General features: G+C 39.0%; 1 protein-coding gene across 5 annotated transcripts in view; it reads left to right on the top strand.

Annotated features, from left to right (window-relative positions):
• The window catches only part of syt14a (synaptotagmin XIVa), a 50,042-nt gene that overhangs the window by 18,972 nt on the left and 9,120 nt on the right, over window positions 1–21,950 (top strand). For 2 of the 5 annotated variants that reach the window (XM_046063171.1, XM_046063172.1), the window contains exons 3-6: window positions 6,310–6,462; window positions 9,760–9,987; window positions 19,244–19,515; window positions 19,594–20,043. In XM_046063171.1, the coding sequence (XP_045919127.1) occupies window positions 6,310–6,462; window positions 9,760–9,987; window positions 19,244–19,515; window positions 19,594–20,043 (1,103 nt within the window). Of the gene's footprint in view, window positions 1–3,419; window positions 3,503–6,309; window positions 6,463–9,020; window positions 9,091–9,759; window positions 9,988–14,360; window positions 14,552–19,243; window positions 19,516–19,593; window positions 20,044–21,950 lie in introns of those variants that run through there. The other 3 variants (XM_046063173.1, XM_046063174.1, XM_046063175.1) reach the window with 3 other exon arrangements.

Raw genomic sequence — 21,950 nt, forward strand, 5'->3', positions numbered from 1 at the left:
AACACATGCAATTTTCCAAAGTACTTTTTCTGAAATAATGATTCATATTAAATGATACCATTACTAACCTTTTTTACCAATTTTTCCTGTACTGTCACCTAGTAACAATCACTGTATACCATAATAGTTAAGAAGGTACAGACACTGTAATTTAGTATGTCTTCTCTTCTTGCAATGTTTATTGATACCGTGTATATAATTACACTGTAATTATGAGGCTGCAATCTGAAGTGTGACTGTTTTGGTAACAGATTTATATTAATTAATTTTGTAAAGAAGGCCAAAAAGGATAAACCACACTCCAATATATGGTAGGGCTGGACAATAAAACAATAACAATAATTATCGCAATATAATTTTTTTCAATAACAATATAACTAGTGTTTAATAAATATTCAATAAATGTTTGATTTTATTCACTTGAATCATACAGTAACTAGGACATTTTTTATTAAGATTTTTATTTTGTTGAGGAAAAAGGAATGATAAAAGCTTTTACTTAATTTACTCATGCATATTTGTTGACAAAGATTTTATCATAATTGTTTTGAATGTTCTACCTCAGATTTGTGAAGTGATCCACTGTTTGGCCTCAAGCGTTGACCATAAAGAAGATTTAACCATCAGGTCTCTTCAACCTTCACTGAGGAACAAAAATCTGCCTTTAAATTTGAAACAAATGTTTGATATTTATCGTGATAATTATCGATATCGAAAGAAATTTAACTTTTTATCGTGATAACATTTTTGCCCATATCGTCCAGCCTTAATATATGAGTTATTCTGAAAAGATTTTTTTTTTCAACAACTACTACTTCTCACTGAAGAGAGTAGACATGATTTTTAGTTAGTGTGACTGCTTATATTCAAGGTCGCAATGGTGCAGCAGTCTTAAAAGTTCTAACCAGCTTTTAACAAATGAGGCTATTTAGAATAATCATAATGTTGCATGTTCAGTCAGAGCACTCAGTGCCTCTCATTGCCATTGAAGTATTCATAAGATGGAAATAGATGACTCTTTTGGAAACCAAATAAAAAGCACCCGTAGATTCAGAGGTTGCTTCATCACAGTGTACAAACCCGCTAAATGGCCTGGTTGTGTAAGTGTGTGTGCATGTGTTTCATAATTTGGGTAATCTCATTTGTTTTTGTGATTGTTAAAGATTAATTTTAGAGGTGTGTGTGTGTGCGTGTGTGTTTGCGTGGACAGGTCAGGTTTGTGGCTACACAGTGTAGGTATTGTGCTTCGGAGCGTTGTCTGAGCATGTGTAGGCGTGTGTAGGGTGGGAGTGCTGGTGAGAGTGCTTATGCCTGTGGAGTGTGTGGGTGTCCTTGTGGTTTTGAGATGGTTTCATGCTTTTTGACATTCAACATGGAAACTGTTTCTATGTGGACAGAACGCAACAAAGACAACAAAGACGGGCATCAATGAGCAAGCAAAAATACCAAGAGTGTCAACGGTGACAATAAAGTACTCCAACCTGCAGACGGGACTAAAGGAAATTTATATTAGTTTTCTACTTCCGTACAGTAGCTTTTCCTTGTTAAATATTCACGTGCAAATACCATCAAATACCTTCATTAACTCTGCTTAAAACACCTAAACATTACTAACACAGCGTCATCAACCATCCCATATATTTATTAAGCCACGTACCTGATTCAGTTCGCCATGGCAACAGGGTCAGCTGCGCAGCCCAGATGTCCTTTCCCCAGCAAAGTCCTCTTGCTCCAGCTGGGAGATCTATAAGTGCTCTCAGGCATTGTGGGCGATGTAGTTCTTTTAGTTTGTCCTGTGTCCTACCATAAAATCCCTGTCTCACTCTCACTGTCATTGCTGAGACTGTTCAAACAAATCATCTTTTGGCAATCATCAATCAAGCTGTCAGAGGGGCTTTTTGTTTAAGCAACATGCGTAGGTGTGTCTTTGATCATCTGGATAATGATGTTAACATTATAAACATGCTCTTTGTTGGTTCAAGATGTACAGTATATGTAGCCAGTGTAGTTTTCTTTTAGACCTGACCTTGACTGTCAGATCCAGTCAAGGTCACACATTTCAAGCCAGAGATGAGGAATGAATGCTTCTAATAGAAGCTGGATAGGACTTCTGTTTGCACTGCGCACCATGACTTTCTATGACTTCCATTCCTTCCATTTGTTAAATACAAATAAGGGTCATTGTGTCCTTAGACCATGGTAGGTGATTGGTATTGTAATTGCCCTCCAAATTCAGGCATGATGCTTCTTCCTGTCATTCAGCTATGTTAGCATAAGTTAAGAAAACATGGTGTTTCCAATCCAATCCAGCCTAGTTGTTAATCACTAATATCTAGTTTCTGCCTTCCAACTGAGCGTCTAATTGCAATCAGTTGTTGCACCAGATGAAAATCTATCAAACCTAACTGCACTCAACAACTGCCCTCTGAACACAGTCTGTGTGAAACTCTGTTTAATGTTAATTAATGAAAAGAAAGCAAAGTGTCAACATTTATCTCCATTTATTGATTGTCTGAGCAAAGAGCAAACAAAGAGACCGTTGTTATGGAAAAGGTGTGTGGTACATTTTATAACCGTTACATGGTTGCTTCCCCACATTATCGTTCTCTGAGCTTCTTGTGTAACAAAGTCTGCTATTGTTTAATCTTCCTGTGAGTCATCGTTCAGTCCCCCACACATTATCTAAGGGCTGTTCTCAGTATGTTAATGGCATACAGTAGATTTGGTCGTATTAGCTAAAACTGCATTTTTCTCGGTTCTGCTTTGCTCACAAATATACTATAAATTGTCCTGTGATATTTCTTTCTTATTGTTCAATATAGTCAATTATATAATCAAGTATTTTTACTTAGGGTCATTTCCAGTTAGTTCCACTTAGTGGCTGCAGGTCTGAATAACAAATACGAAGGATCTTGCCCCACAGTATGAGGTAAGGTGAGAATCTAAAGGCTGAAAAGAGCAGTGAAATGATAAAGAGCAGTGAGCTTCTGTTTCATAAAATCAAACGGGAAAATGAGAAATAGTTAGACATCACCTACACTGTGTTTCTACACTTTTATTAATCAAAAGTAAAGAGAGAAACTGTCTGTGGATTTCTGTGATTGAATATTGTTTTCCCTGTTTGAACCAGTCGGGGGAATTAAACCGAGCAGGATCCCGATCCATCTGGGCTGTGAATAATTCAGTCAACAGTGAAAAGCTGGTACAGTGTGAGCAGACAGGCATTCCCACGGGAGAACGCCTGCTGCTCCCACCTCACCACGTGACCAAACACTGTGGGCTACCCACAATAAGACCGGCTCATTACAGCCCAGGTATATTTAACGGAGAGAACCAACATCTGCTCAAAACATGTTGGGTTTATTTTGTTTGTTTTTGTAGTTTTTTTTAACCTGAAACAGCTCTCAAAAAGTACAGGAAGTTGGAAATAACAGCACAGCAGGTTGTGTAGAATTCTTATCTAGTTCTTCATGGGTGAGCGAACGAGTCTGGCTGTAAATATGTAAGTTGTAAGTATGTTAGTTGGATCTAATTAAGCATGAATACATGGGTGTGTGTGTGTGTTACTACACTACTAATATACTTAGCAAAGTAAAGCTCATTTACTTCATCCAATCTTTCCAGAAACATAATAAAGACTTAGTTACAGACCAGAGTCCAGCTAATTGCTACAGGCATTATATTGGCATTTTAAATAACAGAAAGCATCATCATCATCATTGATGGGAAAAACAAGATGTCATCTGAGTACACTTTCTTGCCAAATGAGCTCATTATCTTCCATCAGTACCAAAGCAGTCATTTGGTTTAATTGAACAAAATGGACTACACATATAGTGATTAACGTGTTGAAAGCTTAATTCTTCACTGCAACTGAGCTCAACAGCAAATTGAGGAGCGAACAATGTAGTCTTTCTAATTGCACTAACAAATCTGTTGTACCTTTCCCCTTTGCTCTCTCTTTTATCACTTCTTACTTCTTCTTACTTTCATGAACCCTCAGTGAATGTATTGGACATGTTGCTAATGTAGAGGCTCAAGTACTTTATGTAAGCATATTCTTCTTCTTATTTAACACTTGATTTCCAGCTTACCACCTAACTGTGAAGTACTAACAGTTAGGTGGTCTGTAACTGTAAGTCCATACATGATACTACATCATCAGGTGTACTACACAGAGGGATAAAGTAGTTGTATAATGTCTTTCGTGGTTCTGAATTAAATGATGGCCATTGGTTGCATTATGGGAGTTGTTGGATCTAGTGTTTTAGGAGCTTGGACCAGACTGGCGTCTAAAAATCAGGATAAAAAATCTCTCTCTTATGAGTTGTCCAACTTTATGGAAGTGTAATATTAATACAATGGAGTAAGACTGTATTTTAACTATTATTATTATTACTATTGATTATTTTCAAACAACACATTTTAAGTCAGCAGAACTTAGATTGCATTGTACAGCCTTTTCAGTGGTGCATTTTCGCTCTCCACTGCCTCCCACAATCCAAATCCCTGTCACCATCATCTTATGGGTGTTGGAGAGAATACAGAGAGTGTTGCACACGTTTGCTTTGTCTATCACAAACTTTGTGGGAAAAGGTTTATAAGCAGTGTTCCTTTTAACAATCCTGGGTGCGGCCTGCATGCTACACTGTGAATACAAACCTCCTCTGCAACATTGAGAAACAAGACATTTCATCAAATAATGCACCACATTATTTGCCTCTGTTCTGATCCCTATTGTCGTTAGTGAGCACATTTCGTGCACATCACCACGCGTGATGTGACAATTTTATTATCATTTGCAAAGACAAAATCATCCTGAATAAGTATTTGCAGTCTCTATAATGGCTTTAACATGGGGCTGTTTACTGCTATTGCACAGAATAGTTACTGCCTCATAGCCTTTAGTAGCATCTGAATAGCATGGGAGCGGTTCCCTCCCCAAATTATGGAGGATGCCTAATCTATTAGTTGGAAAACGTGTCCCTACTTGTTGCACAAGAAGTTCCACTAATAGCATTAAACAAGATTATGTCTGTGTGTTGATGTCACAAGGTTGAACAAATAATGGAGAACAGGAAAGCATTATGTTCTGACAGCTAATAGTCTCCCCCTGTGGCCACACCGGATAATGACAAAACATCGCCACGAAGGTGTTGGAAGAGATGGAAGCCGGCTTTCACCAGTCAAAAGCTCCCTCAGATTGTCTTATGGGTTTTCAAATCCTTTCTGCATGTCTAATGATGTTTTTTCCTCATACCACACTGTATCTATTCATGTGTGGCACTCGCCGTTGTGTTTAATGAGATCTGACTTGCCCGTGTGTCTGGAGTCTGGAGTGACGTTGCACCTGAAGATGTTGCTATGGCAACCAACCGGTTGTGTTGCTCTCATCAACTTGTTTTCTGTCTCTCCTGGCCCTATTCAGTCTACCTGCCTCTGTCTCTCTCATATGTCTTGAACTGATGAAGTTTTTATTTAACCTCAGGGAAACCAAACCAGTGCACTACTCTCAGAACAAAGGTGCTTTAAAAACATTCATTGAACTGTAAACGTGCATCATGCTGCCTTTAAACATAAACCAACCACATATATTTTAGTATTAACAAAAACTAATTCACATAACATAGGACTGATGGCCTTTTACCTCAATATATGCATTTTCAGCACCAGTATTCATGCTATAAATTTCATATTAGCTTATTTACTTACTTTACTCCTACAAATAAAAAGAAATAATAGTGCAACAGTTTCAGAAAAACACCTACTGGCTTTTTTGCCGAGAGTTAGAAGAGAAGAGTAATACCACTCGCATGTCTGTATGCTAAGTATAAAACTTCACCAGCCAGCAGATGGTTAGCATAGCTTAGCATAAAGACTGTAAACAGCTAGCCTGGTTCTGTCCAAAGTTAACTATATCCTTCTACTAACACTGCTAAAGCTCACTAATAACCACATTATATCTTGTTGGTTTACTTTGCTGTTGCTTGATATTTAACAGGCAGACTTGAAAGTGGTATCTCTAAGTGAATAAGTTATTGTTCCCTAAATGTCAAACTCTTGATTTAACAGGAACAGACAACAAGTAGAAACATCTTTTTTGTCACTTAAAGCATTTGCGTTTATTAGCAGTGTTTATTTTGAGAAATACTGTCACTATAAATACCATTAGCATTACATAGAGGCTATAATGATCTTGGACATGGTCTGATTTGTTTACCAAAATTATACAAACGTTTCTTGACTATAGTGTGCCAATTTTTAAAATGCCAAACAAACGCAATTTTAACTTAAGTTTCTGTGTCTCAGTCTCTCCAGAGGTGCTGGGGTTTCTGACAGCCATCGGACTCTTCATCATCCTTATGACCCTCCTGTTCTGGTACCTCAGCAACAAGTTGGCACTAGAGAACCCAGGGAGCCTTCAGTGCCTTGATGACTTCAGGAAAAAATCAGAGCTGCAAGGTGGGCCCGCATCATTTACACATCTGTACTTTTCTGCAGTTTCTGTGCTCACAGTTTCACACCACATTTCATCAAATGGGATTTTGATGCTTCTGGAAAAGTTTGGCTGGTATCACCGGCTACAGGACCCAGTTGTGAACTATGTGCCTACGGTAGTTGCCACTCCTACACTGTTTTTGGTGCGTTTAAACATCTCTGGTTTTAGCCACAAGTAATTTCCATAGAAAACAGCCAGAATTCTGGCATATAACATTTAGAGATTGTGTCTGTTTGGAACTTAATATAAATATAAAGGGTGCTCACCGTCATGTCTTTTTGATGGTCTCCATTCATCTGACAACTGAGAACATGACTGCTGTTGCATGCCACACTTAACCAAAAATAGATGCACTTAAATGCAACATAAACCTGTGTTTTTGTAACATACTAAAACTAGAGAACCCCTCAGTTATCATTACTACATTATTACAAGTGTACTCAGTGCTCATGGGTCGGTTTTGTTGTCATTTGGTGATTTTGTTGACATATAAAGTTTACATTTTGCCATGATGACACCAAGAGACAAGGGGAAAACAATCCCACCCAAGGTGTCGCGGCTGGTAAAGTTTCACAAGATTCTCCCCTCATTGTTCAGATATTGAACCCCAGGCTCCTCCAGGACCCAAGATAAGCCACTCTGTAAAAATATGGACCCATCCCACTGACTGCAGCATGAGGTCTGACCGCTGCATGGGGACATTTTCCATGGGGACTGGCCTTTCTCAACCCATGAGGGGATTACTGTTGCTGACAGATGTAGGTCTGTTTACATGTCATCCATTCACAGGACTTCAGAAGTTTAAAAGGTTGGTGGCCCCAGGGAGCCAGCACAGGGAGTTGACTCTACCCTGTGGAGCCACCTGGTAAACAGTTAAAAACAAAGGTTGGCTGTATAAAGCGTATAAAAAGCCGATTGTTTTTGGTGTCTGGGACTTTTCCTATTTGTCTTCTTGCACAATGATTGTTTTAACGGAAACATGGGACAATTATGCTTATTTTTCAAAAATTGTGTTAAATTGTAATGTTATCTACTGAAAGAAGATTTTCTTCTGTCCTTTCTGTACTCAGACTGGTATTTTTTAGAATGGCATTGGTTTTGAGAGATTTTATTCTTTATGTTTTATGGTCTGAAACTTTGGAGAGATTTTTCAGTCTGCATTCGAAATGTTACAGCGCAGCTCTGTCTGGAGTCATTTTAAAGCTCTGCTGCCTCTTGCTGGAATACATGTGAAGCTACAACTGGTGTTTCAGTGGTTGGTCGGTGAAAACGCAAGTATGATGTAGTGACTGTTTGTAGTGAATTGACAAATACAACATTTTCAAAAATACATTTAACTGTAGGGACCCAGTTCACATACTGCATATATTATTATTATTGTATAGATATCATTAATACGTGCCAATAATATTCTTGACATTTTTCAGGAAGATAATGATTGTGCATCACCAATCAGATTGCTTTGTTGCTTTCCTTTTTGTATTTTTAATTTCCCCCTTGTGTATTTATGTGTGAATGGGCCAACCATAAGAAATACTTCTCAGCAGCAGTCCAAATCAATGCCACCACCCATTTGTTACTATAGCATCAAAATGACCACTGAAGAAACTATTTAAGTTTCACAAAGACATCAGTTTTCTATTGGACTGCATTACATCCAACTTCCAGAATTCATTAACAGTATATTACTTCTATTCCTATAAATATATTGTTGCATAACAGTGCACTTTGTTGCATAATATGTCTTATTTCTGATTATGGACAGAGCTGCATGGCAACATTAGTGATGCAAACAACTGTAATGTGTTGGAATGATGTTGTGGCCATAATCACATCTGTTGTTACAAGTCATCCAAAGCAGCATTCACATGTTCTTTATCCATCTGCTGGTTTCCATATGCTTTAAGCCTCTCAGGCATCTTTTATTGGTGCACAAAACAATCATCAATGGACTAGCACTGAGTACTTTTCAGACAGGCTTTTAATGTATACTCCCTTTAGGGAGGATATGTCGCTCTAGTGAGGACAAAGAACTATGGGGAGGTGGCATTTGGTGTCTATGGTCCTTGCCTCTGGAACAGCCTGTCAGAGGAGCTGAGGGCATCACAATCTGTTAACACCTTTAAAAGGAATGTACCTTTTTAGCTTAACATTACCTTAATCAATTCTATTTTAATTTACCCTCTTCTACCATGTTTCTTATTTACTAGATCATTAGTTCCTTATTATTTCCACTATTATTGTATTGTTAAACACCTTGTATTGTGCACAGAAGGTGCTGTATAAACACAGTCCGATTTGATTTAATTTGATAGTTGAGAATGGATGACATCGTGTGTGACGACACCTACAACCATAAAACAAAATGAATCATGGCGTCTTGTTAATTCTTTCAATGAATTCAAGATATACAAAACACGGGAAGTGTCATCTAGATCATTTGATGCAGGAGAAATGAAATAAAATACAGAAAATAGCATCGCAGGGTGAGTGTGCAGATCCTTTGTTTTGATTTTATCTTTCTCTTTTAAGCTTTGACTGAATGATCTGCAGACCTCCAAATGATGAACAGCCATCACAACCAAACACTGGTGCAGTGACATACATGCATACATTTATTGTGCAGAACAAGAAATAGTTTAGTAGTAAACAAGTAAACAATAAGTAAATATAATTGTTTTTTCAATCATATTTGTATGTCATGACAACCACAAGAGACAATTTAAAGCAATAAAGTTTTCAAAAAAGTGAAGAAATGCATTAAAACATTTACAAACACAACAAAGGAACAATAACAAGGAAAATCAGATAAAATCCAGTAGAATATATAATTTCATAAATAAAAATAGTCCTCTAAATGATCATTACACATGGATTACTACATTTTGTGTAATCCCTGGCATTTAAAATATAGTTTGATGTAATTAATGATTACCTAAAGTTTACATTTAGATATCTGATGCACTCACTTACACCAGAGAGACTGCAAATTTGATCATTTTGACCCCCTAAAAATGTCAATTCAAAAGAGAGATGTTTGTCAGTCCTCTTCTTTTCAAGCACTGCTGTGTTTTGCAGAACTATTCCGACACTAGATTTGTACCTGAAATCATTTTCACATTTTTTTTTATACAAAGCACTTTTAGCAGACCTAACCATGTAATACAGCCTCGGGGCCAGTAGAGGCTGCCAGTCTACCTGACCTTTTGCATCTCAGTCTGTCCCACAGTAACCAACCCGTCTTTCTTTACACCAAACAGACAAGGCCTACTCTGATGCCGACCTGCAGGGCTCATCGTCGGACAGCGAGGATGAACTGATGGGTCAGTATCAGGAAGCGGTCAGCCGCTCCCAAGGCCTCCGCGGAGGAGCCAAGGCAGCCGCTAATGTCAAACATGCGGGAGGATTCAGCTGGGAGAGCCGGCAGAAGTACAGCCCGCTGACTGCTGATTACGACGGCTACAGCAGCGAAGCCTCGGCTGATGACGGTAGGTTCTGTATCTCTTACTGAATTAGAAAAACTAGTACTCTTCCCTGCTATTCATATGCAGAGACATAGAAAATCATTTATTTTTCCAAGAACTTCTACTAAGGACGCCTCAACAGTATAATGAGAAGCTGCACTTGTTTAATAGATTAATACGGATATTCCCCCCCGTATCACTGCAGTATCAGAGTCAAATGCACAGACTCCAAACTAACTCACACAAATACACTACACACACACACACACACACACACTGTCAGTTAATCCAAAGAGGTGATCAAAGCGAAGCTCCTGTTCAGCACACTCTCCGTGGGAGGGTTATGAAACAGTCAACTGTCTGCATAATCTGCACAGCCGCAGCCTCGCACTTTCCTTTTTTCCCTTTTTTGACGCATCTCTGTTTCCCATCTGCCAGACTCACCATCACAAGGCGTTTACCGTGGTGGATGGAAGGCAGGTTTTTCTTTTTTTTATATTTCAGCATAGACCAAGTCACAGGAGAACACTTGCACTGACCTATTTGGATCAGTCTGTTATTCATCTGTCACAATACTTTGCTACAAGTGTGTGCTGTTGATTTATTTGACATTAGGAAAATTACCATACACACTTCATCTGCACCCTGAACATGAATCAATCATTCAGGGTGTGTAACATTTTTGACATCATATGATATACTGCAGGTATTGGTTAAATTGGATTCATGTGTTCAGGTAGGATGGTGCTAAAATGAATGAGGTGCTGAGAAATATTTTGGGAAATATCATTATTTACTTGATTGCCGAGAATTAGACAACCATCACGTCTGCAGCTAAATGTGCAGCAACAGCCAGCTACAGCTTAGCTTAGCATAACAGCTCGTCTGGGTCTGTCCAAGGGTAGTAAAATACCAGCACCTCTAAAGTTCACTAATGTAACATGTAATATATTATGTGTTTAATTCATACAAAAAACATTAGTGAAAACAACAAGTAGAGTTTTCACTGGGAGTTATGTGCCGGACTATTTTAAAGTCTGGTTATCACTGCAACTTGACATTTTTATCCATCAGGTTTTGCATGGATTAATCAAATGAGCCAAAATGTGTTAATTAGTGAGCATTAGATACTCTGGTAGGCAGATTTGTTTCCACCTGTTTCCAGTCTTTATGCTAAGCTAAGCTAACTGCAGCTTTATATTTATGGGACGGACGCGAGACCGGTATCCATCTTATAGTAAAACTTTCATTAAGAGCACGAATGGCCTTATGTCCCAAGACGTGGATCTATGTCTCTGAAGGAAGGGATAAGCAAATGCAAAATTGCATTTTATCTCTTATGAGTAAATGTTAAAATGACGGGCTCTAAACTAGACCAAAATGAAATAAGGAATATTCAGTAAATATATGTAATCTCAGATCTTGTGATTCGTAACCACTGCCTACAAGAGCCACTGATAGACTATCTATCTATAAGAGACACCTGATCCTTTTTAAAACAGTAAAGGTAATGATATCCTGCAGAACTGTATCAGACTCTAACTTTGTAGTTTTGTGTGGACATAAAAATGCAAATTTGAGGTCGTGTTTTACATCCTCCGTCAGACAGAAACCCTCCGTGTTTGTGTCTGACAGTGCTTTTCAAAGACAAAAACAATCTAATCGTTGCCGTCGTCAGTTGTTGAATCATGTCTGAACCAGCTTTGTGTTATATAAGACAGTGGGTGCTGAGGCTGAGTGTCTGGCACAATCTATTTAAAGCAATGTTTGAATGTGTAGCTGAGGGATAAATTGTGCATGACATGCTTCTGACTCCATTAGTAAAGAAGCAACGCACTGTACAAGGTTGTCGTTACACAAGTGCTGCAGAAGCTGTACGTCTCGTCATAACCACTAGATGGTCCCTGTCATCCTCAGTCTGGGTTCAGATTAATGGTACTCAAGGGCTATTCAGTGATATCACATTTAAGCGTTTTCAGGTCATTTTAGTTGCATACACAGACATTCCTGATGATGATTTCACTTTTGCAAATTTTCTGTTGAAGGAGATCATCTGATTGAAATTGGAACAGCCTGATTTCATTTTGAGACATGTGACCTTTAACACATCACTGATTAGTTGTTGTCCGCTTACAGGGCACATTTTTTAAAGCAGAATGAAACATGTGGCAGTTTTACCACAGTAAATCATCCTCTGATTCTTTTTAAACAACAATGTAGTTAAATCAGAGAATAGAACAGTAGTTCTCAACCTTTTTGGTTTGTAACCCCTTAAAACAAAACATTGTCTACTCATGACTAGAGAATCAACTAAGAATTACTTTCATTATCAATTAATCCCCAGATTATTTTCTCAATTATTTGATTAATTGCTTTTTTTTCCTCTAAATGTCTAAAAATAGTGAAAATGCCTATTATGAAGTATTGAAATTGCCAAAAGAAGTGAATGCGTCGCCTTAACATTTGTGCTGAATGCATAAATGAAGCTGAATGTTTAGCTTGAAAATATCAGTGAAATCACAAACAAATTATCAAAATGAATTAATTTTGATTATAAGACTAATCATTTCAACTGTATGTCATTGGTTGCAGATGTCTACCACTGATCTGTTTCCTTGTTTTATTAGAGAATTTGTTAGTCCTAAAGAAATAAAAATAGTAATTAATTTATAAAAACAAATGCAAAGACTAGAGGGATGTATAAAAAGAAGTCTGGTTAATATGCATATTTGCTCCTATTCACTTTAAAATTAATGTTAATGGTGTGTTTGCTACGGTGTTAATTCTATCAAAGAGCGAGAAAATGAGTAGAAAGCAATACTTTGAATTGCATACATTGAATGTTTATCTAAGAAGCAGATCATGCTGGATTCAAGACATGTTTTTTGGACAAAGTATATTACTGACTCGTTTTCTGTTGCAGTAAGATTATGTAGAGAGTGTTCAGAGAGAGACAGAGAGAGAGAGAGAGAGAGAGTCATATGAGCCTGGCAGCAAAAATTTTAAATTGACTTGCTTTATTTATATGACAACATTTTAGTTAAGAAGGGTCTTGTGCTGGTTTTTGTGTGATTCAAATACTCTTAAAGGTTTAAAGGATTATATATATAGAAGTCAGGGTTGCAAGCAGATCATTTCTTTCTGTAAAACAAGAGTATGGAAAAATTACGTTTGCAGTTTATCAAAACTTTTTTGAATCATCCGATTATTGTGACCAGTCTACTTGTAATCCACACCACACCTGTAGCCAGGAGAGGAAGTGAGGCGAGAACTCCACCCGGGGCTGCACTTTGGTTGAAAGTGTTAGAGGTTCATCATTGTCCTCCCTGTGGTAAGGCTTTGATGGCGCCGGTTTCTCTCCCACCAAGTCTTCATGGATCCCAGCAAGCTATCATGGATCAGCAATGATAAAGCAGTGACCTACCACCAGATCTGATACCAGGCCACTGTTTCCCTCCAAAACAGAAACATATTATTAGAAATTTAGACATAAGGCATTTCCATGATAACTGAGACTGAGTACACTTTCAAACAAGTTCTGGGGTGTGATTCCCACTGCTGCTTCTGTTTGTCTGCGAGTATGAAGAGTTTTATCCTCAGGACATATGTATTATACATGAGCAGGATTGTGCAGAGGCTGCAGAATCAGGCAGAGCGGGTGCCCCGGTGGCACCGCACAGCATCCCAAAATAGTATGTGAACAGTGAGAAAGAAAAAATCTGAGGTTTTTCTGGACCTTTCTTTCTTTCTCTTCTCTGAGGTTAACGTGCTGTCATGAGCGCTGGGTGAGGACATTGTTACTAGTATTTGAATCCATACTCAGAATGGGCGGGACAACCCCGAAGTTAATTTAAGCCAGAAATTAACCGAAACCTAAAAGAATTCAAGAAAAATGTAGGCTGTGGATTGTTCCTTATGTAATGTTCCTTAGCTAACGCTAGCTAAATTACTACTGAATGTAACGTTCTATAACACTACTGTTCTGCTTTTTAATGATTGTAATGTTGAGTAGAGACCTACCCAGATGTATAACATAATATGTTGGTCCTTAAAGGGGCATTATGTAGTTTCCAGCGGCCACTAGCGGTGCGGTTTTAAGATTGCTACCAGGCGTGTGCTCGTACGCGTGCTCGCTTGAAGTCATGAGTGAGCATAATCTGAAACACAATCACTTTCATACAGAAATCCTGCAATAAACGCAGGAACACCAGCATGCAGGCTGTGGCTTTTCACTCACACATGTTCAGCCTCTGTTACTTCAACGTTCCCGTCTCAGAGGCAGATCAACACCGGCGCCGTACCTTTCGTTCAGCGCAGCGAGACACTGGTGTTGCCCTACTGGTTTTCAAACTAACTGGTTGCCATACGCGCGCGCGTGTTGTGTGCAGCAGCTGCGGACTGACTCCATCCCCAGATTCGTCACACATTCACAAATATGTTCCTGGCGAGTTTCAAGTCGCATCTACTGCGGCGATTATGATTGTATAAGTGAGCACTACATTACAGCGACATACGAAAAAAGAAATTAAAGAAAATAGACTTTTTTAAAAATCGCGTCAAGCTGGATTCGAACTCACCTGAGCAAAAGGTAACATCTACGTCTCATCCAAGTTGTCTGCGAGCTAACCCAACAATTACAGGTAAAAGGTTTGCAGTCACATATTGATGAAGCACGTCATCATCCAGGTAAAACTTTGTTTGGGCTGATCTAAAACAACTGGTTACCTTGAGCGATCTTACCTGTCCAATAGGATGAAAGCCAACTCTGGCTCTGTTTTTATACCCAAAACAAAGCGGAGGTTTCTCCATGATTCAAAAGCCCTGCCGATGTTGATCCGTGTTTTGTCCGAAGTCGATCCGATTCACATTAGGCCTGACGAGCTTCAGCAGATAAAACTTTTTTTGTTTTTTATCCTTATGGAGTTTGTGTTGGAGTCTGTGTTGTGCTGGGAGCAGGTCGTTTCTTAGTGTTAGCAGACTCCATGTCGTAAGTTGCAGTGTCGTCGCTGCTGAGTGCAAAGTCAGTAGACAAAGCCAGAGGCTCCGGAGCGCGCATGCAGGTGTCAGTCACTGGATTTCAGGAAAATCCGACCCGGAGCTTCAAATAGGAATACTTGCCTTCAGAGTTAATAGCTAAACCCGGCAAAAAAAAGGATTAATTTTAGTAGAAAAACTACATAAAGTCCCTTTAATATTGTTGTCCTCTTTCTCAATAGTTAGGTAATACGGTGGTTTACTTTGAATACAACCTTCAAATGCACAACGCAAACCTTTCTGTCTTCTTCTTCCTGAGGTCACTTTTCCCCCCAAAATTATTCAATATTCCTCCAGGGAGTGCAGTGACAGTGGCAGCGCCGTGATAAATAGTTTGTCGGACTTAGCAACAGTAACAAAGGGGGCGTGGTTTAGCGAAAGTTCAGTTGAGCTTCAGAATTTACCCTTCGCTAAGCCACGCCCCCTTACATAAGTTTTGAGGACGCAGCCCATTACTGCTCACAAGGCCTATTTATTGACTACATTTCTTTCAAAAATGAGTTTCAACCAAACTGTACATTTTTGAGTAACAAGTTCAGCATAGTCTGATGTGGCAAACTGCTACTGGCTACTCAAGAAACATCCAGCCAACCAAAGGACACAATAACATCTCCTGAAACATTTACTAATACAAATTAAGGAGGAAGTCTTCACTACAGTGCAGTGCAGTAGTTTTATTAACAGCCAAATTCAGTTACACTGGTCGAGGTTCAACATATCGCTCACTCAAACCCACACATCCCATAGCTAGCGTGGATATTATCCTTACTTAGCATAAAAACCTGAAACAGGGGAAGAGCAAGCCTGGCTCTGTTCAAAGTTCAGAAATTAGCCTTCCTGCACCTGTAAAGCTCATTTTAATTATATCTCATTTGTTTTATTCGTACAACAACCAAAGTGTTAAAGGGTGTTTCAGCTGTGGCCCCCTGCTTAGAGTATTTTTTTATCACACAAAAAGAAATGAAAACAACAACAATTTGTGGTTTTAGGTTGAGTTATATGAGGTAGGCAAATGCCAGCCAGTCTTGTCATCATAGTGAGGTTGCCAAGTGTGCCATGAAATAGTTAGTCTGTACTAAAACCTGTGCTCACCAACCCTATCTGGCAACCCACGCTATAGCCTAGAGTGCTGCACAGTGGTCACCCGTGTTGTTGGTATTATTTAATGAGATTGCTGGTAGGTGTACTTTTGGGCTTTGGTACCATTCTTTATGCTAAGCTACTTACCACCTGACTCCAGCTTCAGATCGATATCGATCCTCCCGTCTTACTCTCGGAAAGAAGTCAAACACATTTTCCCGAGGTTGAACTTTTTCTTTAAGAAATTAAGTTAGCTGGTGAACAAGGGTCGCGATCATGTTCAAACAAGTGTTTTCCAGGGGTTTTTAGTTAAACACCGTGTAAATGCCATTTCAAAAGTGTGTATTCACAGTCATGTACAGGTCAATAAAAATATAATATTGAATCTATCTGTTTCTTAGTATTAGTGTAATTTATTACTCGTCGTTTGAATTGAATCTCAGTCATACTTTGCTGTGTTTAAATCTGGGAGATGATACTGCTCTTATAAACATTCATTTGACAGCATATTACATAAACCGAAAGAGGCGTTTTGCCCAAAGGGATTGGAGCCTTCACTGCTGCATTATAGATAGCTACTGATTGATAGTCATGATGTTGAATTTGCTTTGTGAAATGTTGATTTACTGTCTTGTAAAACTACAAGGTCAGATATGTTTCCTCCTTCTTATAGCTGTGTAATAGATAATAAAGTGCTGCTCCGCTCATTTGTCACCTAAGATATTTGTATCTGAGCTTCACAGTCGAGTTTCCCCACTTACAGAGGTACAAGAAGGCAAAACAAGGCGATTGCCAGTATAGAGGGGATGAAACTCTGTGAAGGAAGGGTGGGTTAGACGAGAGGAGGAATGGTAACCATCCCAATTAGCGGGCTGGAGAAAAGAGTAGTGCTTTTACACAGCAGCTTCCATCAAATCAACCGCCCCCGGCTCAGCAGGAAAAAAGCTGCTCAAAATGGATTTGCTCCTTTTATCAAGCCCTCCATGACACTTAGTTAAGACTTCTTTGCCTCCACCCTGCCACTGCAATGTGCGACTTTGAGGTGGTGTCTCACTGACATTATTAAGAGTGAAAGTTTCTCCCAAGAACTTGGGGGGAAGCTGGAATTACGTCATTATAGCGTTGGCTTCTTCCAAAGTTAGGAGACAGAAAAAGAAGATGATTTTTTCCCAAGTTATTTTCTCCTTCATCTTTTGTTTTCTTTCTTCCTTTTCTTCTTTTATTTTTTGCAAGAGACCGAGGTTTAAAGCACTCTTCGCCAGTGTCCCTATGGGAGTATTAGCATCGGCTGCTCAATTTTTGTGAATCCAAATTGGACAAGTGAGGCAGATTTGAGAATGCAGCTGACAACACTATTCAAGGTTCTTTATAAGTGTGGCAGAAACTCTTAGTATAGCCTCAGTCTTTGCTGTCCAGGCAACTGAATCATTTAGAAAGGTGAGAGGCATGAAATCTGTGGCACATTAAGAAGTATTCAGTTCAGTCCTTTAATGGTGCATACCTGATGTTTTATTTCGACTGTGCATTCAAAAGATTTCTCTCACAGATTAGATTATCCTCATGAGGATGGGCAGAATAAGTTCCATTCGTAAGAGTGAAAATGAAATATATCATACATTACTTACAATAGTGTATGACTCAATGCTACAGAATTACATGAACCATTCTACCAGAAAATAAGAACATGAATTTTATGTTAGCATTGAGGTGCAGCCACAGATTAAACGTTTTCTTTAATTTAGAGCCTTAGTGAATAAACGTGAATGAATTTACTGTCAATACATTCAGCCTTTGCTATGCTGTAATCTAGTGTAAATTCTGGAAATTCATTACAACATGGGTACATATTCTCTTTCCTGTTACTTGGCAGTGTTGATAACAATGGATTAACAACTTGTCTAAATAAAACCAGTACTTAGCAGATGTTGAATGTGGGGGAAGCTGCTTTTACCTACAGTGCTGCACACATCTTAACACATCTCACCAAAGCTAAAACTATATGTTTGTTGTTGGTTTTACATAAAATGTGTGATCTTAAGATCTTTTATGTGCTTTTCTCAGTTTTTCTTATGTTCATGTCTTATGTAAAGCACTTTGAATTACCCTGTGTATATATAAAAAAAAGATCTTGCCTTGCCTACAGTAATACCTGCGGTTCAGGTGTCTACAGCTATGCCAGCAGCTCTGTGAGGCTGCACAGTGTGCTTTGAACTAAATGTTAATGCCAGTATGACAATTGAAAAAAAGAGAATGGGAAAGCTTCACACTCATGACTCATTTATTCATTTGTTTTCAGTGGTGGAAGAAGTATTCTGATCTTTTACTTAAGTAAAGTAGCAATACAGTGTAAAAAACACCCCTTTATAAATCTTGCATTTAAAATATTACTTAAATAAAAGTACTAACTTAAGTATTAGCATACAACATAATAATCTTAAAGTATTTAAAGTAAAATTATGCATCATGCAGAATGGCCCAATGGATAATAAAATATTTATTTTATATTTATTATAATCAGTGATGCATTCATGTGTACATCACTTTAGTTGCAGAGTACACAAAGTGTGACTGACTTTAGTGAATTCATATACTGCTGGGTAACTTAAAGGTTCAGTGTGTAATATTTAGTTGGATCTGTTGGCGGAAATGAAATATAAGATCCATAACCATAATGTTTTCAGTGGTGTATAAAGATCTTGCATCATGAATCGTTTTATTACCTTAGAACGGGCCATTTCTTACGTGTAGCTGGTTGCAATTTGCAACCTTCACCAGTAGATGGCACTAAAACTTACACACTGAACCTTTAACCTGTAACATCTAAAGTGACTAAAGATGCCAAATAAATGTAGTGGACTAAAAAGTACCAAAATGTATGTAGAAAGTAGCATAAAATGGAAACACGTTAGAAATAGTATAGAACAAGTACCTCAAAATGGTACAGTACAGTACTTGAGTAAATGTACTTAGTTACATTCCACCACTCTTTATTTGAACAGAAAATGACCTTCTTAGGATGAATAAGAGTCCTGATCCTGAGGAAGGCAGTTTGCTGAAATGTCAATATTTATGCATTAAAATAAAAACATCAATTTTATTTTTTGATACATATTATTATGTCTGTTATTGTGATCCTTGATCTTTCTCCTGACTTCCTTCCAACCAGCCAACTGTATCCAGAGGATGAGACGAACACCGCCGCTGGATGAGCTTCAGCCACCTCCGTATCAGGATGAGAATGGCTCTCCACGGATGTCCTGTACACTGTCGGACCTGGGAGACGCCAAGTGTGATCTGTCCCATACCAGTGGCAGTCCCCACCTGTCCTTTGGCAAATGCCCTAGTGAGGGAAGCGACGGCCACGAGACTGAGAGTTACCTCAACAAGGGCTACGAGGAGGACGTACCCAGTGACAGTACAGCTATTCTCAGCCCAGAGGTAAATACCAGCAATACAAATCTAAAAATGTATATTACGGTTTTTATTGCACATTGAACATGTCTTCGGTTTCTTTAGGACATGTCAGCTCGTGGATCAGCAGCTCAGCTCCCCAAAGGTTATGAACCAGATCCACTTGCAAAATATGGCACTCTGGATGTGGTTTTTGACTATGACTCAGAGGACCAGCAGCTAGCGGTCACCATCATGGCAGTATCAGATCTTCCCTCTATAAAACGCACCGGCAACATCTCCTGGCAGGTCCACTTGGTGCTGCTGCCCACCAAGAAGCAGAGGGCAAAGACAGGAATCCAAAGAGGCCCATGCCCAATCTTCACGGAGACCTTCCGCTTTAGCCATGTGGATTCAGAGATGATCAGCAATTACGCCATTCGATTCCGTCTTTACAGCATGCGACGGATGAAGAAAGAGAAGGTGCTCGGGGAAAAGGTGTTCTACCTCACCAAGCTTAACCTTCAAGGCAAATTGTCTGTGCCAGTCATATTAGACCCATGCTGTGCTCTCCAGGTAAGTAGGATCAAAGAAGGTGCTGGCTTTCAAGTGCTCTCTCAACACCTCACTAATAGCTCTTCTATGATGATTGATTTTTCATGTGATTGGATTACATTTTCAGGGAGAATTTAAAGATCTTGTTTTACGAAGCAGCTACTTTGTGTTTGCCTTGTTGGTTTATTGTGTGAGTCAATCAGGAGAGACTTCATCTGAATGAAAAATGGAAATGTGAATAGTCACCATCGTGACATCATGGTATTTAAAGGGGTTGGTGAAGCCGTTAGGTGACTAGAATCTGTTCCCCCCAAGTGGACATAGTGATTGTGACGTCACCTATGGGTTTGTGGACTGCCGTTTTGAAGCCTCGAGTTTGGCTGTTAGAGCACCGCCATGTTGATTTTTTTCAACCAGCAGCACCGGGCAGGACCATGTTTGGAAGAGACTGTGCAGCCAACAGCTCTGTGTGGAGCTAGCTAGCATGCTTAGCTAGGTGCATCTGTAATTCACGTTAACGTAATTTTAACCGGGATGATAATTTTGTCTAGCGAAAAACAGTCTTAAAACTAAATGTACTCACCAAAGAAAGTCAACAGCCAACTCCTAATACGCTTTTTCTACGGCGCTGGTTAAATTTACACAGTGCCGTGGGTACGAGTCATTCTAGCCTGATTGATAGGTCACCATGGTAACAACTTGTCAATCACAGATAGTCCCGCCCTGAAGCACCAAAGCGTGGTTCAAAACGTCAATGTCACAGTGAAGCGAGGCTTCGGTGCGTTTCACCCCTGTTTCGACAGGTGGCACACCTGCCGCTTCTACACTTGATACACAGTGTTTGGAACAAACCACACATCAGCCTCTAACTCATTTGACACACAATCCTTTGATTTATTGGAGCGACCTGCTGTAGGCCAAAACATACTTTTTGCCAGCAACAAATGTTCCATGTCACCAGATTTTTCCAAGGCTGGGGATGTCAATTATGAAAAAAAAAAAAAAACACTCAGCCACAGCTGAATACTTCTGAATAAAATTCTTGACATATAACAAATGTGAGACATTGTTCCATTTTTCATTTATCATTATATATATATATATTCTTGAAACAACTTCAACTTTACTCAGTTACAGATTTTTAATCCATTACACCTCATCACTGCCAGCACTCATTATTAATTATTATTACACTAGGGCCTATATCTTTCCTGCTAATTATCATTACACATCTGTTAATAAGCTACTGTGTAATACTGTAGATATCCACATTTATTACTATATTCTTAGATTTGTATACTTTATTATATTCTCTACTCACTATAACTTCAACTTTATTTCTATTCTGTTTAGGCCATGCGAGTATCTGCAACAAAGAATTCACCCTCGTAGATCAATAAAGTATTTTCATTGTAAAAATGGATAGGGTAGTGAAACCCCTACCAAGATGTGTTGATATCAAAAGTGACCAGTCGATGTCACCGTGGAGATGGGTGTCGAAGTGTTTCGAAGCCTCGACACAATTCCGGCACAATTGCTTCAAACGTTTCAGTGTTTCATAAAGCCTCGCTTTGCCCATCACTATCGAAAACCGTATTTTCCATACTATTGCCCTCGGCAGCTGGGGTTAGGGTATGTTTGGTTATTTCATTGCCGTGATAACGTTATCACGGCAATGAAATATATAAATGTATACTATATATATACACACACACACACACACACTATACACTCACCTAAAGGATTATTAGGAACACCTGTTCAATTTCTCATTATCTAATCAACCAATCACATGGCAGTTGCTTCAATGCATTTAGGGGTGTGGTCCTGGTCAAGACAATCTCCTGAACTCCAAACTGAATGTCAGAATGGGAAAGAAAGGTGATTTAAGCAATTTTGAGCGTGGCATGGTTGTTGGTGCCAGACGG

The sequence above is a fragment of the Micropterus dolomieu genome, linkage group LG11, assembly GCF_021292245.1.
Source record: "Micropterus dolomieu isolate WLL.071019.BEF.003 ecotype Adirondacks linkage group LG11, ASM2129224v1, whole genome shotgun sequence".
Taxonomy (NCBI): Eukaryota; Metazoa; Chordata; class Actinopteri; order Centrarchiformes; family Centrarchidae; genus Micropterus; species Micropterus dolomieu.